The sequence below is a fragment of the Lipophrys pholis genome (genome assembly GCF_963383615.2).
Source record: "Lipophrys pholis genome assembly, chromosome: 6".
Lineage (NCBI taxonomy): Eukaryota > Metazoa > Chordata > Actinopteri > Blenniiformes > Blenniidae > Lipophrys > Lipophrys pholis.
Genome location: NC_137629.1, coordinates 17931241 through 17951701, shown reverse-complemented (window position 1 = coordinate 17951701; position 20461 = coordinate 17931241). Strand labels below are relative to the sequence as shown.

Sequence of the window (20461 nt, the reverse complement as noted above, 5' to 3'; positions counted from 1 at the left end):
CAAGTTTATTTTGGTGTGTTTTGTGTGACAAAAGTATCTTTGATCATTTTGTGTGGTCATTTGCAGCGCGTATCGAGTCTCGATCTGGGCTGAAATAATATCTCATGGTGAAATAAAGGTAATAAAGATTTTTTTTTTTACTTTGGCGGGGAAAATAGACAGCTGGTGACCTTCATCCATGCATCCATCCATCCATCCATCCATCCATGCACTGGTCGCCAGATCACATATATTATCTATCTTCTCCTCTGTGATGCTTTGTCAAACACCTAATCTGAAGAAGTCAGGGGTTCTTGCTTCACTTTTAGTTGTTGGCTTTCCTTTTGTTTGCGCCCTTTCGCCACACTGCGGCGGCGCATGGAGGAATGTGCAGGAATCAGTGTGCGCCTGCTGGGAAGTGAACTTGAAGAATCGGAGCACAGGACGTCCCGCTGGTCCCGAGCGGACCTGCTGGCTGTGATCCTGCATTAGAAGGCAGAGGAAGTGGAGTTGGCCGGGACACACAGGGCCATTGTGCAGCGGCCACTAGGAGCAGTCCGGGCCGGGCCGAGCCGAGCCGAGGCCCCGCCCCCCACATCCTCTCCTCCCGGCCGGAGCCTCCTGCAGCCTGCTCTGAGGAACTTCAAGGAAAACGCTCCAAACCTTCGACCTCCGCCTGTTGACACCACCGCAGCTTTTTCCTCCTCATTCCTCAACACCTCCGAGCAGACTGTAATCATCTGAAGAAATCAGAGCTGAAGTTGAATAATCCCACCGGGACCGATGCAATTTTTACCGTCTACTGGATGATGAGGCGGTCGGAGCCCAGCGCGCCTTCAACAGCTCAGTCCCAAAATCCGAGATGTGGAAAGAGGAATATGATGTCCATTTCGACTTTTTGCTGCAACTCCTGTAAGTTTGAGATCTCCCCCAGTGCGCTTTTACGCATGGATGTCCGAAACCGGGTGGGAACAGTATGTTTATGCTGCGTGGCAATATGGAAATAGTGAGGAGGGAACTGTGGTCCCGAAAATCACAGCGTATAATAATCCTACAAACGGACTTATTCATAGCACTGAAAGTGGGAAACCACTTACTTAAGCAGGGTTATTTTAAAATCTAGTACTGTACTCACAAGTGGCTGACGATCCATGTGGTGGATTGGATTACAACCGTGAATTTCCATTTGAATCCATCACCACTGAAAATGTCATGTGCTCAGTGGAAAGATTGTTGTCATTTTTTTCTTTGCAAGTCAGCCAACAGATTGTCAAATCAATGTTCAATTTGTTCCCGTCGAGAAAAGTTTTATTTGGATAAAAAAAAAAACGGGGGGGAATCTGCAAGGAGACAATGCTAAAAAATAAAGTGCAACAGCACAACAAAGATATAAAAATGTAACAATAAAATCATGTAAAGCTGAATAATTAACACACAAAAGACCTAAAATCATTCAAATATAGTATAAAAAGACAAATCAGTTCAACATGATTAATCCAAAGATGTTCCCTTTTTAATTTGATACAGTGAAGAAGTAAAATATATATACTTTTCAAAACAGTGGTAGGTCATATAATGTATCAACTAATCTGTTAAATATCATTTCAGTTGTTTGGATTCATCAAACAAACATGTATATAGTTTTAATCCAGTGGTACCCTGACCCTGGGTTCACTCTGCATGCTGCCAGTTGTTTGACTTCTATTGCATGTATTTGCAGCCACACACCTCTTGGAAGGTGCCTGACTATTCTGACTCGTTCACATTTATCTTAGAAAATCAATGCGAAGCAGGGCTTTATCCATCCTGATGTCTTTAGTGTCCCTCCTGGAAAACAATTTGCCCCCAAAGCATATGATTCATTGTTTGTTGACTGCAGATGTGAAGTAAATGTCCCCAACATGAGCCTGCTGTTTGAATGTAAACCAGTCTGTTTTGACGTAGGGACGTGTTTTTAAATTCAGGAGTTTGGCCTTTTATACAGATGTGATATTTACACCCAGCGGAAGATGCATACACACACACACACACACACACACACGCACACACGGCACATCTGCAGATGTTTTGAAATTGCGTCCGGTACACCTCCAGTAAAGGTCTGTGAAACCACAGAATTACATAATGTGGATAATCCCTTAATTGTTTGTGACGCTCTTGGGGGATGAACAGATTCCTGCCTGCCGTCCACGCCCACACACACACCTTGCTCCTCGACCTACCTTGTGGGTGTGGGTCCGGGCAGCCCGACAGATTAGCACGTTAGTCACTGGCATGCCTCGTCATGCCCCCTGATTTTGACAACACAGTCTTCCAAACAGTCGCAGACTGAGTGGCGGTCGCACTGTCTGAGTAAGTGTGGCCTGGGGATACAGAATTGTGTCTTTAGATAGACTTAATAGCTTTACAGTGTGCCACTTGGCCCCTCGGTAGCTCCAAGTGTTCTGGTTCAAAAGGCCGGCGCTAGATTCCTGACACTTAGTATTGTGTCTCTCTCTTGCTCTCTTGTGTGTTGTCTGTGTGTGTGTGTGTGTGTGTGTGTGTGTGTGTGTGTGTGTGTGTGTGTGTGTGTGTGTGTGTGTGTGTGTGTGTGTGTGTGTGTGTGTGTGTGTGTGTGTGTGTGTGTGTGTGTGTGTGTGTGTGTGTGTGTGTGTGTGTGTGTGCTTTTTTACTAGACGAGTTCTGTTTCAGCCACGTGACTGATATGAGATTTGAATGATTTATTAGGTCTCTCTGAATCTACTGAATTAACATGGTGAGACAAGCCGGAGCATTTTCACCATCAGCCATTTTCTCTGGGTTTTCACGGAGTTCTTTGAATCAGTGTACTTCTGTTTGTGTGTTGTGTTCTGATTTGTGTGAAGGCATTCATATTGCTATAAGCCTCAGCAAACTAATATTTTCCCTCTTTTCTTTGTGATTATTTAGGTCTGAAATAAGCTTAACTTTCTCATGTTTGTTGGAAAAAAGTCCTGTGTTTTCCAAGGTTCTCCTCCCTGGCGGGACATAACCAGAGCACCCCCAGAGACAGCCCAACAGGAAACAATCTAATGAGATCCCCAAACCAAATCAGATGGCCTGTTCTCCACTTAAAAAGGCTTTATTTTTTTTTACTCCTCCCGGATTCTCCCCACCCTCTCCCCGAGGCTGAGCCCAGGCACCCTTCAAATGACGGCTTTCTTCTGAGCGTATCTCCAATCTTATTGTCATTCTTGGCCGTAATGGTTGAAGACGATAAGGTGGAGGAGCCTGCCCGTCCCGTCTTGCCGCAGCGGAGGAGAGCTTCTGTGTCCTTTGTGAACTTGCAAACTGCATTGCTGGAAGCTATATCTTGATGTTGGACCTCCCAAGGTGAATTGGTCCCTGCAGGTCGGAGGCCCAAAGAAGAAGAATCTACCATGTTAATGAATCAGCCAAGACAGGAGCGTAACCTTCCCCAGAGCAGGCAAAGCAAAGCTCTTTGTGGAGGTCAACTAAGCTGACAAAGCTCACAGTCAGCTGGGTAAAGTCAAAAGGCCTGACTCCTCTCTTATGGGAGCTGGTCGCTTGTGTTTGTATTTTCACTCATAGCCTTTGATTGTTTCGAATTAGCCGCTGACAGACCGCCTTTAAATAGTGCACTGTCCTCCTCCTCCGAGCATGTGACACTTGGCTTCCGCTGTATCCATGGTAACCCGCTAATTCTTCACGACAGCAGCATGTAATGCATTGAATTTGCCTGGGTAATGAAATTGGCCTGATCAGATTATGTAAAAAAGAAAAACCATCTGAATCATCTGTATAGAATGCTGTCGGTGCCACGCAGATACACACACACACACACACACACACACACACACACACACACACACACACACACACACACACACACACACACACACACACACACACACACACACACACAGGAAATGAGGAAATGCCAGTGAGCATTACATTTGTCATTAATTTACTTGTAAATATGGAAATGTTGCACAATCACCGTTCGCTTCTCTCAGCATGGATGATAGTAAATGTTATGGTGGCTCACATGTTTGTTAGAAGTTTTTATTGTCGGAGCTGGGTCCAAATAATGCGTCACAAAATCTGTAAATAATGCAAAGAAGGCCCTTCCAAGTAATTGAAACAACAAAGCATTTTTATAAAGACTTCCCATTACAACAATCTTCTCTGTTTGTTTGAATGTCAGTAAAAAGGCTAATTAACTTCCATCTGATGGACTGTGGTTTGGTGCAATCTGTAAAGTATACAGTGCTGTTCAGTCCAACCGATGCAGCCCATCAATTAAACTGTCACACTAAGTCATAAATAAACAAGCAGGAGACTAATTAATACATTGATTCTCTTTGTTCTCTTGATGACAAGCCCACAGTTCCCGTGACTTGTGTAAGCCCTCTGCCTGAGGAGACATTTCATTAAACCGTGTTCTTCAGCGGCACGCTGCATCCCAGTCCACTGTCTCAGCCTCGTTTCTCCACGGTGAAGGGTCCACTCGGCCAACTTGAACATGGAAATCACTGTCTGTCAGAAGCGGTTCTACTCTAAAGTTGTGCAGAGCTTGTGAGGAAGCTTTTCGGGGTCATTTAGAAATCTCACAATAATACAAGTCTGCGTTACAAGCATGCAAGAAGGCACAGTATTTGAAACATCTTTTCTCAGGCAGGGATGGAAAAGTGAAAGATACTTCTCAGTTGCATTGTGGGAAATGTAGGATTTAGTGTATTTGTGGCGAATGACCCACATCAGGGCTTTAAAGTCAACATCTGGATCTCTGCTATGTCACATTCATCTAATATACTTTCCTGCTTCGTGGTTAAATCCCCCCTGTACTACCTCTGGTCTCAGAGCAGTACATGCTCCTGCCGTCTCTGCTAAAATGATTACCCTGCTGATCATTTTTGCACAACACCAGAGACGCTGGTGGTATGATTCAATACACGGATTAAGCAGTTTAGCCTTTATGTTTGTGTGTTTTGCACTCAACATTGCAAGTAGGCATGAAATGGCCGTCTAACCGATGGCAGTCTGAATTGATTAAAACTTGAATAAACTCACATCTGACTGCAGCATCAACCAAAGGTATTGATGGCAGTCTGCATGATGAGCAGCACAGGTGCACCGTGCAGCAGGAGTTTGTTTTGGGTCAGAGGAAACATGGCGGGAGGCATTTCCGCTTTCTTTGAGGACATACCTCTGAAGTGTGCTCCTATTTCTATTTTTACAGCAGTGCCGGGGAAAATCTGAATAAGAATGGCTACCTGTCTGCTTAAAAGAAAGTGGATGCTAAAGGGGAAAAAAAACTGAGCATCTTTTCATGCACAGATTAGTGATACAACTGGCTTCAGACATCGTTTTTATTCATGCACATTTTATATGGAGTTTAATGTGCTGCTGGCATATTTATTCTTTTTAATCTTGTATTTATTTACAGATTTTTATGAACATAAGGCAAGACTTAGAATCCTAAATCAGAAGACAATCATTTAAATACATGTAATTGTAACGACAGTATAAAATCTAAAAATAGTGATTATTTTGTGTATTGATGTAACTAGTCATTTAGAATAACAATACATTACAGACTTATTGGACTCTGCTAGATGAAAAGATGGTTATATGTGTGAATTTCAATATGATGGATGGTTTAGTACTTAGTACACAAGCATACACATTCAAAATACTAATTACTTTTGATTAGATAACATTATTTTCCATAGCATGAAAATCATTCTTTCAACTGTTGCATAGTGCCATGTAGGAAAAATGAATGATGTTGGTTTTACTATCAGTCCGAATCATTTATAATTCATTGCTTTGTAAAGTCAATGAGAGACATAGCTAATTCCAACATGTGCTGAAAACAATGGTGATTAAGATCCGTCATGAATCCAGACTGCAGGTTTTACATTTTTTCAACGCAGCGTGTGTTCTCTCATGTTTGGTTGCCCATTTGAGCTTCTGTTCTCCTTTACGGCTCCTGTGAGACTGAATAAGTACAGCCAGTCTTTTGCATAACGCCCCGCTTTGGTACTCGAACGCAGCATGAGATGAACAGTTCACTGGAAAATTCACTCTGCTTCAGGGCAAGTTGTTGAGTTGTTGAGGCCAGTCAGGGACTCTTTCCTCTTCTTTGTGGACTTTAGAAGTGACTGGCTCACTTTCCCAGCTCCTCACGTTCATTTGCCTAAAATAGTGGAGCAGAATTAGGGCATTAGCTTTTACATTAAAGCACTTAAATTCAAATTATGCCTGAGGTCCACAGTCTGAGATTAGAGAGGCTTTTTGGAAGCGATTGGGGCAGGTGAAATCTGCTTCAGCATTATAATCAGCCTTCATATCCACTGCATCAAAGTAGGACATTAAGTGATTGTGAAAGTGGGTCACTGTCATAACGAGTCATTTGAACCTCATGTGCCTCGTGTTAGTGTGTATGTGAACATATGTTTATGTAATTGAGTTTTATACTCGGCACTTTACTTTGTTGTGTGTAGTTTTGAGCGGCGGGACATGTGTTGTCTTCATTAACCTGGGCACCTGCCTGTGTGTGTCTCTCTGCCTCTTTGTGTGTGCGTGCGCGTATGTTCTCCTCAGCGATGCCAACCTCACAGACGTGCTGTCTGACTCAGAGGAGTGCGATTTGGGCAGTCTGGAGCGTTTGGAGCGCGGGAGCACCGACACCCTGGCCAACGGCTGCCGGGCCGACTATGAGGCCGCCAAGAGGCTGGCCAAGCGTCTCTATCACCTCGAAGGCTTCAAACGCTGCGACGTGGCCAGACACCTGGGCAAGAAGTGAGCACACACACACACACACACACACACACACACACACACACACACACACACCCACACACACACACATATGTTGACTCACAGACTGATAGATCACATGAAATGAGGAAAATGTGTTGATTTCGACACAAAAAGACATGTCTGCTTTGATGCACCGGTAGAAACAATGAGCAAATAATCAATCCCACGCGAGCGTATGGTTGAGATTCTGATATCTTCCAACACAGTAACTTCATGAAGCGTTTATTCAACAATCATGCCTCCTCAATGCCACGTCAAAGTGCTGATGTTCTCTTTCCGTCTCTCTGCAGTAACGACTTCAGCCAGTTGGTGGCATCAGAGTACCTGAGCTTCTTTGACTTCTCCGGCCTGTCCCTGGATCGAGCCCTGAGGTAATGCTCGCTCAGCACTCAGCGGGCGCCGAGTGTGTGACGGGAGATGCACACGTGTGTGTGTATGTATGTCCCTCACATTCCCTCTTCACATTGCATTAGCGTGGCGCTGATCAAGCTGTCGTGTTGAGTGCAGTTAGCCAGTGTTGCTGACAGCTGCAGACTACATCCCGGCCTTGTACCTGACATGTTGCCGTCTCCAACTGCTGCCTGCGACGCAGAGTCTCCAGCTTACGAGGCCTCGCGAGGGCACCTCAGACCGGGCCAGAGTAGAATAATGTTGGTGGAAGGAAACTTACATACTTACAGTCTTGCAGTATACCGTAGTGTCCAGGTATTTCTACATAATTATATTAGAATAGTGATAAAATATTTGTTTTCACAAGGCTTTACAACATATTCAAATGTTAAGTAGAATCCCGGGGGCTAATTAAAATGAACATCTAAAAGGAATTTCTTACTCTGTTGAATAAAACGCTCGTCGTGTGACAGGAGCAGAAAAAAACCCGCTGTTTCATCCCTGATGGGAGATTTAGGATCCATAACCTCAAAGATCTGCTGCACCACCAATGAAAACAAAATGTTCTTGGTTCTTTCAGCCCTCAGACACACGAGCCGCCGAGCTCCTGTCTGTTCCTGCAGTTTGAATATTTTTGTGCATTTTCTTTGTGTTTCTGTCACCAACCATGTTGATGGTTTTTTTTTAAATTTTCTTACCATCTCTCTTCATTCTTTCTTAGCTAAGCTGGGCAGACTGACAGCCCTGATGGGGATTGATAAAGTTTATAGAGTCTGAATAAGAGCAGCTCACACATTCTCATAAAACTGCACAATCCTACATCTGTGCGCAGCATTTTATTTCCCTCCGTCACTAAATTCAGCAAGCCTTGATATGAGATAGACCCTTCTTTATTTTTACTACACTAAAGAGACAAAGTGCTTTCAGAACAATTATTAACCTAATTTATAAATCCGTAAAACTGATAGAGAAAGTATTTTCTATTTATCTTCAACACAAGCGTTCACTACACTTCAACATGAGTGAGTTCTCGTTTCCCTTTTATAAAAGCTGATCTATGCTCACAGTTCTGGTTGTCTACATATCATTGTCGGGCCACAGGAATCTTTTACTGCTCCAAAAACACATTTTTCTCTAAAACTCAGCAGGGGAATTGAGAACCTTTTCAGTTCCGAGAACTTCGTTTGAAGAGATGTGTTCCGTCCTCTGGAGTGTTCTACCTCCCACAGATATAGGATAGAGCGATGATGTACGATCCATCACATTCAATCAGTAGAGAAAGATACAGTCTCCAATTCTGCTGATTATTATCATATCTGCTGACAACATTTGACATCAGTGGAAATTTTGTTTCTCTCTGCATGTTTCGTCGGCTAATGGGGATTCAAACTATTCTTGAACACAGTGACGGCTCTGTACAAGCAGCGCGCTCGCCTTTGCATGTGACTTCGGCAGTATTTAGACGTTTCAAATCTCCATTCGTATCAATTTTTACTTTTGGTGGGCAGCAAAATGAAGACTGTCAAATGCTTCCCCAAAGGCACGGATAACCTCCACTGGTGAAGTAAAGTGGAAACCTTCAAATTGTGCATCACCTAAACTTGTGTGAAGCGCTTCATGAGTGTGTTTGTGTGTGACAGGAACTTCCTGAAGGCCTTTCCTCTAATGGGAGAGACTCAGGAGAGAGAGCGAGTGCTCGTCCATTTCTCCAGACGCTTCTGCCACTGCAACCCGCAAACACCCACGTCTGAAGGTCAGAGTCATGAGGGCGCTCATGATGACAACGATGGTAATGAAGCACACTATTATGTACAAAAACAGCAGGAACACGTCATAAAGTCTTTGAATAAATTGACTGTTTAAAACCTACATAAACTGTTGCTGATTTCCATATAGATAGCAGTTGATAGTGTTGTCACCTTCCGATGGGAAACTATTTGCATAAAATCTTGAAGCATAGCTCCACAAATGTAAATAGTAAATGAAATCACTTGGCCGCATCAGCAGCTGAGGTTAGTTTACGATGTACGCCGTTATCTGTAACGTACTCTGTGCAGCTCTGCAGATCTGTGCTCATCATTTAGGGCTGTGCTGACGATGTACAGCTTTACATTCTCGTGTGTGTGTGTGTGTGTGTGTGTGTGTGTGTGTGTGTGTGTGTGTGTGTGTGTGTGTGTGTGTGTGTGTGTGTGTGTGTGTGTGTGTGTGTGTGTGTGTGTGTGTGTGTGTGTGTGTGTGTGTGTGTGTGTGTGTGTGTGTGTGTGTGTGTGTGTGTGTGTGTGCGCGCGCGCGCGGTCTAATGCTCAGCTTGTCTCACTGCAGATGGAGCCCACACATTAACCTGTGCCCTCATGCTGCTCAACACAGACCTACACGGACACGTATGTACTGAAGCTCTCTTTGAGCCCGTTTTTTTGTGTTAAAACCAAAACAAAGGCCTTCCTCTGTCAGCAGCGGCTTTCCTCCTCTAGACGTCTCTCGCTCTTTCCTTGTCTGTCCCTCCCATTTCTCTCCACGTCTCTCTTCCCTCCCCGGCCTACTTTCTGACCTGTTTCTGTCTCTCTCCTCCTCGAATAGTCTCATCTGTTTAGTTCTAAAAATGGGAGCAACCGTGGTTTGGCCGGCAGTAACACAATCCGTATCAGAGGTCCTCTGCTTTTCCTCCACCCTCCTGCTCCACCCACGTCTGTCCCGGCTGAAAAGTGCTTTGACTGACAATCCCTCCTCCAACTAATATCATCTCTCTCTTTCTTTGTTTACGATCTTTTGTCCTCCTTTTCAAACCCTTCCCCTGCTAACCATATCTGGTCCCTCGGTGTGTCTCTGCCCCCCCAGGTGGTGAGTAAACTCAAGAGTACTAACCGTCTCCTCCTTCTGCTAACCATACAGTTAAAGTAGGGCTGTAACAATTAAACGATTCCATTTATTCTTCATTACATCTATATTACGTTAAGTGTTATACATTTATATTAAAAACATCTATTTCAATGATTTCTTGTGGAAGGTTACAGGGAGTAACGCATGCAATTTTTTTCCTTTTGTAGACATTTAGAGGGGGAAAAAAAAACACAGAAAGATTGTTTGCTCAAGAGAATTAACTTTTGGGTGGGATTTAGCATATCTGAGTCTATGCTCATTTTGAAAATGTTAATTGAGAATAAAATTCAAAGAAAATGGAAACAAGTTTTGCTTTAAAAATACTAATAATGTACTTAAACAATAGGTCTTGATTCATTGAAAGTTCCTATAGTTTAAATTGTAAAGTCATTGGTGAACTGGGCTGTGTGTCCAGTTGTGAGTGATGCTGTTGCCTCTCTATGACTAAGAAAACAGACGCTACCAGCACATGGAGCAGCACACAAAATCTTGGTGACGCATTTAGAAAAAAAAAATCTGTCATATAAATTTTTCTTAGAATAGGAAACAAGAGTATTTTGTGTGTTTATGAAGTGTGAATAAAAAGCAGCTATCGCCCAAAAGAAAAAGGAAATTGTGTAACAGCACTGCATCAGGGCAGCTTTTATCTATTTCGGTTATGAGCTTCGATTCAGACACACAGTGACAGTATTGGACCCGCTGTTCTCCTCCTCTAATGGCGCCTCATGATTAGAGGTTAAAACGCTGCTGAAAGGTGTGGTACACTGATGCTTGATGAGGTTTAAATAGGCCGAACCGAACAGCCCCACTGCTTACTGCACAGCAGTGGCTTAACATTGCCCTCCAGTGGACGGTGGCAGAATCGCCAGTGTCATGCTACAAGTTTGATTACTGCTGGTTTCTGTTGATGCGAGCCTCAGCAACAGTGACTCATTCTGCTCCACACATGTGCAAAAGATCATTTAAATCACAACAGATTGTCTTTATTTTCCTCAGAACATTGGTAAGAAGATGTCGTGTCAGCAGTTCATCAGTAATCTGGACGGCCTCAACAATGGCAAAGACTTTCCCAAAGATTTATTAAAGGTATCTACAAATTAAATGGGTTTTTTTCCCTCTCTTTAGCAAGAGAATAAAGTTTGTGTTTTCAGTTAAACTCATTAGTAAAAACAAGGATAATATCAAGCATCTCTCGTTTTCTGCAGGTCTTATACAACTCCATCAAAAACGAGAAGCTGGAGTGGGCAGTGTGAGTATGCATTTTGTCCTGATCAAAAGGGGAAAGTATGCAGAGTATGCAAGTTTTTTTTCAAAAGTAAGCACACTTGAGGACGTGCACCTTGGGTTTATGTGAATGGGTGTTTGTGTGTGCGCAGTGAGGAGGAGGAGCTGAGGAAGAGCCTGTCAGAGCTGGTGGAGGAGCAGTGTGAGGGTGGGAGCAAGCGTGTTTCCAGGGTAACGGACGGCAGTAACCCTTTCATTGCCATTCCCATCCTCCTGAATGCCGTCACCTACAAGCATGGCGTGCTGACCCGCAAGAGCCACGCAGACATGGACGGCAAACGCAGTGCGTGTTTGACTCAAATCATTTAATTTTCGGTTTGTTCAAACAAAAAAAGGTGACGTTGTGTTTCTCCTCCTCCCTGACAGCGCCGAGGGGCCGCCGTGGTTGGAAGAAGTTCTATGCGGTTCTTAAGGGGATGATCTTGTATCTCCAGAAGGTACCGCATCTCGTCCTCTGCTCTGTTGCCATAGAAACACAACCACCACCGCAGTGACAGCAGTGCTGGATGCTGCGCGCTGGTGCGTGTGCGTGCGTGCGTGTGCACACGCGCTTATGGGAGTGTGATAGAGCATTAAGAAGAGAAACCTGGCAAGGTCTAACTTTTGTGTGTTTGTCGCCCTCTGCTGGTAGGAAATCATTACACATGTGATTTAATGTTCAGCTTAATGAAATAAATAATTTCTGTATTTCTCAAAAACAAAAACCTTTTTTTTCTTGTTAATTAAATTGGGAATACACCATAATTCAGCCTCTGTATGAACATCTGGATCCCGAAGAGGATTCATAAATAGTTGCAGGTTAATGTGCTTGTCACACTTCGTAGAACATTCTACAAATGCAGTTAAGCCACAAAAAATATTCATTGACAAAACTGAGGATAGGAGCGTATGCAGTCTTGAATGAAGTTAGAAATTCTTGACACATACAACAGTTTGACAGTGTAACCTGTAACATTTGCCTGTGTTTTTTCTCTGTTTGGTGCTCAGGATGAGTACAAGCCAGACACGGACATCTCAGAAGTGGACTTGAAGAACGCGGTGCGGATACATCACTCTCTAGCCACTCGAGCCACCGACTACAGCAAGAGAGCCAACGTCCTGAAGCTGAAGACCTCAGACTGGAGAGTGTTCCTGCTGCATGCAGCGTGAGTCAGCCCAGCCTCACTTCAGATGGACCATTCAAAACTGTGGATAGAAATATGTGAACCGATGATGATGACAAACCGCATGTTTATAAGTTCGATTTGCACAATGCAGTTTATTAAAACAAGAAGCAGACTATGCTGCGTCATTGAAATTCTCACAAGTTCGGATTCATCTTGCCTAAGAATCCCAGAGTGTTTGTCTGAAGGTTGGTGGATTCGTCAGGTTATATTAAAAGATCGTCAAACGCATGATTCAGATGGTTTAAGGTTGCACAGCTGTTGCTTGTTTGGACGTTCCAGGTGGTGCGTGACTCAATGCTGAGCTCAATCTTATTATCGCTGCTGTGAACAGAATTTCTGTTCTGCAAAATCTGACCTTCCAATACAGGTTTCATTGCAGGGATTTCCATTTTCAGGTATTTTGTGTTGATATACGTCAATGTAAAGTTAAAATATAGTATACAGTATTTTAGTTTTCGTTGGCAGTTTTGTGGTGAAATGTGGTTTATCTGATAAAGTTTTCCAACTTGTTCAATCTTGCTATATAAGTTTGCACCACAAGATGGTGTGTTTAGTCACTCACATGATGAACATGTCTGAGGCTCTGGATTTCAACACAGTAAACCAGATAAGCATGTTTGTAGACATTACCCTCTTGATCCTGCTTCACTTCAAAGAAGAGTCACGGCCCTGGAATAGTTTCAGAGAATGTCCTTCTAAAGTCCAGTCTGTGAATTCAAGATGCCCTCTGATGTTTTGCTGTCATATTATTAACCCACTGGAATATACTGGATTTAACTGGATAATCTAATTCATAATGTAATATAACTTCTGCCTCCAGGAGTGAGGAGGAGATGATGTCTTGGATCTTTCGGATAAACCTGGTGGCGGCGCTGTTCTCAGCGCCAGCCTTCCCCGCCGCCATCGGCTCCATGAAGAAATTCTGTCGGCCAATCCTGCCGTCCTCCTCCACCAGACTCAAGCAGGTACACACACACACACACACACACACACACACACACACACACACACACACACACACACACACACACACACACACACATTTACACTAAGGACACCACCAAGGCCTTCAGGAAATAAACCACAGTTTTAAAACTTAGATATATGTAACAAATCACGTTCTTACTTTTCAAGGTGTTAGTGCTGCATAGATGCATGTTGCCTCATTTTATAACCCACAAATGGGGCAAAACAGGCTCCACACACACTGTTCATTCCAGTTTATTGCACCAGCTACAGCACATTCATCTCACTTCAATTTATATTTAAATTAACCAGAGTGTAAAAAAACCCAATCCCAAACGAGCTACCAGAGACGCCAGTGGGAAAAACTAACTGGAAGAGCCTGCAAGCAGATTTAGAGTCAGAGTGGTGGCCAGACAAGACAGAAAGAACATAGCAAATAAGATATTTTTCTTGTATTTCGATGTTGTTTAATTTATACTGTATAACAATATATACTGTTGTTCATTCTAAAATCATAATGTAGCTAATATATATGACCTATATACTGTATTTAATTCAAAACATATTCTTCCATTAAAAAAAAAAAAGGTAATTTCACATATCCTATTTATGTCTTCTCACATCTGATTGGCTGTTGGGGGGGTCTTCTGGCTTTTTTCTGGGCTGTGATTGGTGCAGGAGGAGCAGCTGCTGAGTCACGAGAGTAAGCTGAAGCAGATGAGCCTGGAGCTGGAGGAGCACCGAAAAAACTTGCCCTCAGCCGACCCGAAGAGCCGCGAGTGGGAGGAGTACCGGCTGAAAGAGCACTACCTCACGTATGAGGTACAGCCGATAAAGAGTTCATTTGTTGGGGGGGGGGGGGGGGGGGGGGGTTGTTGTCTTATTTTCAAGGCAGATTACAGCTAAAATGAGTGCAGACGAGGACGGTCTGCTATTTTTTGTGAAGTGTTTCCGAGGAGAGCATTATGATCGTAGTCTGGGATTAGCAGACATACCTACAGAGACAGAAGGGTACAAACATTCAGGTTCATGGTTAAACAAAGTGGCAGTGACCTTTGACTCATTGCTTTTCTGTCTGCCCCCCCCCCCCCCCTTTTCCTCTCTCCGAGCAGAAGACTCGGTATGAGACCTACATCAGCCTCTTGCAGGCTAAAATCCGCGCAGAGACTGACGATCTCGAGAAGATCGAGGCCAGCGTTATGGGCGGACTGATCATGGAGGGCGGCCTGGCAGGCCGCGAGTACCACCTCCGCAAGACACAGTCCTCCCCGTCCATCACCCAGGCCCACGGCGGCCTGAACGGGAGGGCGGCGGGATGCACTGTCCCGGGACAGAGGAGCTGAGGAAAGGCGCACCAAGGAGGAGGCAACCGCCATCCAGACCAAATGATCTCATTCTTACAACTCCTGACTGCATTTATGGTTTCTATTTTGTGATTCGGGCTGCTCCGTTCCTCTGAAGCTATCAATACCCTTCCCAGAATGTATCAGCCCCGGTGATAAGTTTCTGTAGAGCAATAGATGGAGTGTGCCCTCGACAGACCCTGCAGAACCTCAGCTCTTTGAACTGTTAACCATTGCACATTTAAAACGATCCTGACTGTGATCAGTATTTATAGCAACGCCATCAGTATTACTTTGAGTGAAGCAGTTGTCAGTAGTAGAAACATGTTTGGGACTCTCAGTAGGAGACGCGGACTGGTTCGTCCTCTCTGTCCTTGACCTGCACTACACAGGCAGGGAGAAATGTCAGCGTGGTAGACATGGTACTATTGTAGCATTTTGGCCTTTTTTTTTGTTGTTGTTCCTTAAACTCATGTTTACGCACTCAGCCGCTCACAGGTGTGGACCTACAGTTTGAGTGGAGTGCAGTGTGTTAATGCGCAGCATGTTTTTGTCCTGTAAACCCTCAGAAGGATAGAGTCCCATGTATAGCATATTTATTTATTTATTGAACTCTTTGAACCTTTATTTCCTTCAAGAAAGGGTTTACTTGCTATCCCCACATGTCCTCAACTCAGCCTGCCCACCAGAGGAACTAAAGGTTTAGTGCCTTTACTTTCACCTCGGCGCCGGTTGTTTGAGGAGTGTGTGGGACGCTCCTCAGTCACTCATCATATAGATCCCACCAAACTATTCGAGATGTGATAATCCAACTGGAAAGACAACGTCATGACTCATGTTAGTACGTATCGGACAGAAAACACTGTGCCATGTTCTGTGTTGTCCCCTTATTGCTCCTGTTACATCACCACTGAGTGTGCAGAGCCGACTGGAGCGATGTGGAGCTGTATACGTTTGGGTGTGAGGTTTCTGAAGGTGGAAACGAAGGGCCGAACAGGAAAGTGTAGGTGGAAGGCATACAGTATGAGTGGGTCAGATGGTGTGTGTGTGTGTATGCGTGCGTGCGTATGTATGTGTGTGTGTGTGTTGTCTATGCTGGCATGTGGAGATATCGAAGCTGTAGGCATCAGGAAGAAGGAGCAAATATAGCAGGGTGTTGTTATTGTGCGAAGACATTTCTGAGCATGTTTGGTGAGAAACGAGCCGACGGCCGCGTTCACATTCGTGCCGTTATCCCGTCCAGATCAAAGCGTGGCGGTTCACTTTGCATTCACACTGCTGCTCTTTTTAACACGGGCGTAAAAGATGCAAACGGATGACATATGGGACGCTTTCATAGGGTACAATATGTGAGAAGATCTACAGAACAAATGTCTTTGATAAGATCTTTAGATTCACGTTGGTTTATAAAATGTGTTGAAACTTCAAAACAAATGCAACGATTCCAGGAACAGAGATGTCCTGCAACGGATGCATCTTGATTTCTTCAGTCGGAGCTGCATTCATGTATAAATTGAACCGCTTCAGGGTTTGTTTAGGTTTGTTTAATTCCAATTGAATACGGCTGTTTATTTGTGCAGCAGACAACTTCTTGACAGGTTCCTAAAGTCCTAATGGTTTTGTTATTTTATTCATAATTTAGCATTTTGCTTTGTGTGTGGGGGATTTCAGAGTGTTTCAAGCTTCAAACGTTCAGTAGTACGAGTGTAATGAGGCAAATTAAAATGAAGAAAAACCACATATGCGACAGGTACAGCAGTTTCAGATGAGATATAAAGACCAGAGTCTAACCAGGAAAAGCAAAACATCCATTAACAATGATATAAAATAATAAAAATTAAAAAAAAGGAAGTCCAGCATACAACTAAAAATTACTACTCAGTGTAAAATCTGGGATTTGGTATCATTATGAAAGTTATGTGGCATGAAATACTTAATCTCCTACCTGTTCCGTTTGCATCTTTTAGTGCTCTGTTTAAATCGCTGGTGAACAGCAGCAAATGTTTGAATCTGCCTCACAATCTCAGCACACAGTCAGACATGGAGAGAGTATCTCACCGATATCTGCTTTCTTCGCTCACACGTTACATGGACCTACACTACCACAGCTTTACTTTGGCCTGCTGTTTCTCCTTCCCATGAGATGGGGGTGTTTTTGTGGGAGCGGGGCTGATGGTGGTGGAGCGTAGCAGCAGGACTGCTCCAGCTTCATGTGCTACAGGTCCGGGAAACAGAGGCAGCAAAACAACTCACACCATCCACATGGGTGAGAGGGAGACCAGTTTTCTGAGAAGTGGAGACCGGTTTGGGTTTCTCAGTACGAGCATCTCCACCGGCTGAGAACGAGGCGAAACGGGTCCACGGCACGGTTATTTTCCAAAAGGAGGAAAACAACAGATTAAGCCTCAGGACTTTGTGTGAGGTTGTGGAGATGTGGTGGTACTGCTGTTTGTGAGCACCTTAATTGATCCCAATTCTCCTCAAACACACACACACACCCTTTCTCCATAATTCCCTTATGACACAACTGTAGATCAGTAAGTTCCCTTCAGTGGCACCGAAGCATGTCGACCTAACCTCCACAGCCGTGGACTTTTGACAGTGAAAACAAGTTTATCTGTGGACGCATTATCAGCGAGTGACGGGATCTGGGATCCTGTCCGGGACCTGGCGGGAAACCTGGAATCACAGCTGGACTCCCGGAGCTGGATAATTCCACTGTACAGACCAAAATGCTTGAAGCAGAGCTGAGTTTTCAGAGAGGAAGAAACCTTTTTCTAAAGCTGTATTGTTAGGATAAATACCTGCTTTCTTACAGGGAGACGTCCCCCTCTTCTAGTCACTTTGCCTGTTGTGCTAACCATTGTTCCCCCATGTTCTAGGGTAGGCCTGTGCTGTATCATAGGATTGTGACAAAAAAACTGTTGATTGTTATGTTTTATTTAAAGAAAAAAAAAAGAAGACAACTCGGGCACTTTGATGTCAGCATTGGATCTGTCTTTTTGTTGGTTTTGTTTGTATATCGGAAGTTTTTCGACAGGATGCTCATACTATGTAAAGGACATATTTACTGAATATCTAGTCTTTGCTTCATAAAGTAAGCTTTTATACAGATAACAGTGGTTGGAATTTATTTTGACTGTGACTGTAAATGCAGCCGTGAACAAGGAAAAAGGTGGGAAGTGGGAAAAGTACATGAGGATGCTGGGAAACTTGAAAAAACATTTTGAAAGCTCTGAGAATCTAAATCATATTAATCAACATAGTATCTACAGAAGAAATTGTATTTCTTAAAGACTGACTCAGTGCAAAACTACCTTTTTAGTGATAAACACTAGCTACAGTTTAAGAGACCAGTCTGTGTGTAGAAGCTAATATTCATCTAAAATGCATAATTTCAAAAAGTTTTTGTTTATATGGGCGATCACAAGTTTTTCTTATTAATCTGCAGATTTTAAAAGGTCGTCAAGGTAAATTTACCACATTCAAAATGGGACTTTACAAACCTGATAACATTCCAAGTTCCCAGTTTCTTGAGCACCCCGTTATTCCTGTTATGTTTCAGGAGCTACATTTAAAAAAAAAAAATAAAAAAAAAACTCATTGATCCGGTCAATTTTTAAGAACAGGTCGTTGTCTTCTATAATATTTACTCTATTTACATTTTTCAAGAGAAATTACAACACAAACTCAAAACAATCAGATGTGATGTGTTCATGTTTCCATAGCACTTGAAAGATGTCATAAACATAGAATTGGACACAATTTCAATGTTTACCACACCGATGGTGTTGCCAATAGGAGGAAAATTGGCCTATATAGATGGAAGAAATACAAAAACGGGGAGCAGGGTTTATTTCGACTATCAATCAATAATACATGTATATGCATACAGCGCTTCTTTAATGAGACCGACCCTAACTTAAAAGGCACCACCATCTTCTCCTCAGGTGATTTGCAGCATTTCACCCGCATCAGCAGTCGCGTTGATGTTCAGCTCCAGCTTCTGAAAAACACCGCCTGGAATTTGTAAAGACTCTTTTTTTTTTTTTTTTTCATCAGAGCTGCTCACACATCACGTAGCAGACATGGTTAGGTACAAACCAAAAATACCGAGCTGTGCTGGGAGTTTTTAGTTGGAGCAGATTGAGCCTGAGCTTTTTGACAGCACAATCTAAATATTTCATTCCGCTTTTCAGCATAATATCACCATAGGCGATGTGAAGCTGAGTGGGTAAGCGAGCCTGAAAATAAGAATAAAATTGATAGGATAGATAACCTGCTCAGTTATTAACATTTCGTTTAACACGCAGCACTTAAACATTATCCTGTAGAAATAAACAACCGTACAGGGGTGTTAAATTCATATTTGATTAGCTCAATTCTATCTTGAGTGGGCCAAACCAGTAAAATAGTGCCATCATCCATCTTGTATATGGTTTAATCCTGTTCAGGGTCACAGGGTGCTGGCGCTAATCCCAGCTAGCTAAGGGCGAGGGCAGGATACATCTGGACAGGTCACCAGTCCAGCACAGGACACACACTCACACCTGGGGGTAATTCAGGGTCACCAGTTAACCAAGTTTTTGGAAAGTGGGAGGAAACCAGAGTACCTGGAGGAAACCCACGCACAGGGAGAACATGTAAACTCCACACAGAAAGCTCCAGCCTGTATTTAAACCCGAAACCTCCTCGCTGTGAGGCGAGAGCGCTCACCACTGCAGCCCTCGGTGCCATGGTAACCTTTAAATTTAAACACTGACAACATATTTGCTAACTAAATCAACAAGTGGAGCCTGTGCCTTTAATAAAGTGTTGCATTGTGGGAGTTTGTAGGTGTGATGCTGAGCTAATTAGCCTACTGAAGTTGCGTCAGTTGTTTTAGCTCCTGTTGGAATTTACTACATTGGAGATCTTTCTGATGACTTCAGAAAGATTTTAGTTCAACAAGAAATGTTAGAAAGCTGCAAAAAAAAGAAAAAAGAAAAGAAAAAGCAAAGGACCTGTTGAATGTTATAGGACAGCGAGGTCAAAGAAATATTTTGAGAACACACCAACAATTTGAAGCTTTTGAACACACCAGAGGAAGTCACAGAAAGGTAAGAGTTCATATTATAGAATGTATATATTTATATAGATATTTTTTTTAGATTTACTGTATTAATATTAATTCCATTGAGAAAGTAGATGTCTGGATGTTGTTATGGCACAGCAGTTTGCATGAGAGACATGTGTGTGTGTGTGTATGTTCACATCAATCATCCATAACATTTTGACCTCCTCTCACCTTTCCATCAGAACCATGAAGTTCTGCACCAGTTTGAGCTGCAGGAGCTTGTCTGGTGGCTCAAACCACAAACACCAGCTTTCACTCCATAAGTGCATCAAAAAGGATCAAATGGATCAAATCTGATAAACATTGTCCACCTAAAAGACCTGCAGGTTTGGACATAATCTGACCCTGCTATCTACCATCACAATCAAAGCTTTTATCAAGCTCCCCTACATCCTTAAAACCCATTTCCCTGCTTTTCACACAACAACTTTAAAGGTAAAGTTCACTTACTGACTAATATATCCACGTACATTCTTCATGATAGATATAAGTAGTGTTATTGACTTTTCCTGTCAGTGGTCATGATGTTATGG

General features: G+C 43.2%; 1 protein-coding gene across 1 annotated transcript; it reads left to right on the top strand.

The window, feature by feature from the left end:
- The first annotated feature begins 609 nt into the window (after positions 1 to 609).
- Positions 610 to 17926, top strand: psd2 (pleckstrin and Sec7 domain containing 2). Its single transcript, XM_080465883.1, has 13 exons — positions 610 to 891; positions 6568 to 6765; positions 7077 to 7157; positions 8817 to 8965; positions 9499 to 9557; positions 11050 to 11139; positions 11259 to 11302; positions 11430 to 11620; positions 11704 to 11774; positions 12325 to 12482; positions 13324 to 13468; positions 14148 to 14291; positions 14582 to 17926. Exons 1-13 carry the CDS (start codon positions 842 to 844, stop codon positions 14810 to 14812), a joined length of 1611 nt encoding a protein of 536 aa, XP_080322009.1. The 5' UTR covers positions 610 to 841; the 3' UTR covers positions 14813 to 17926.
- The last annotated feature ends 2535 nt before the right edge of the window (positions 17927 to 20461 follow it).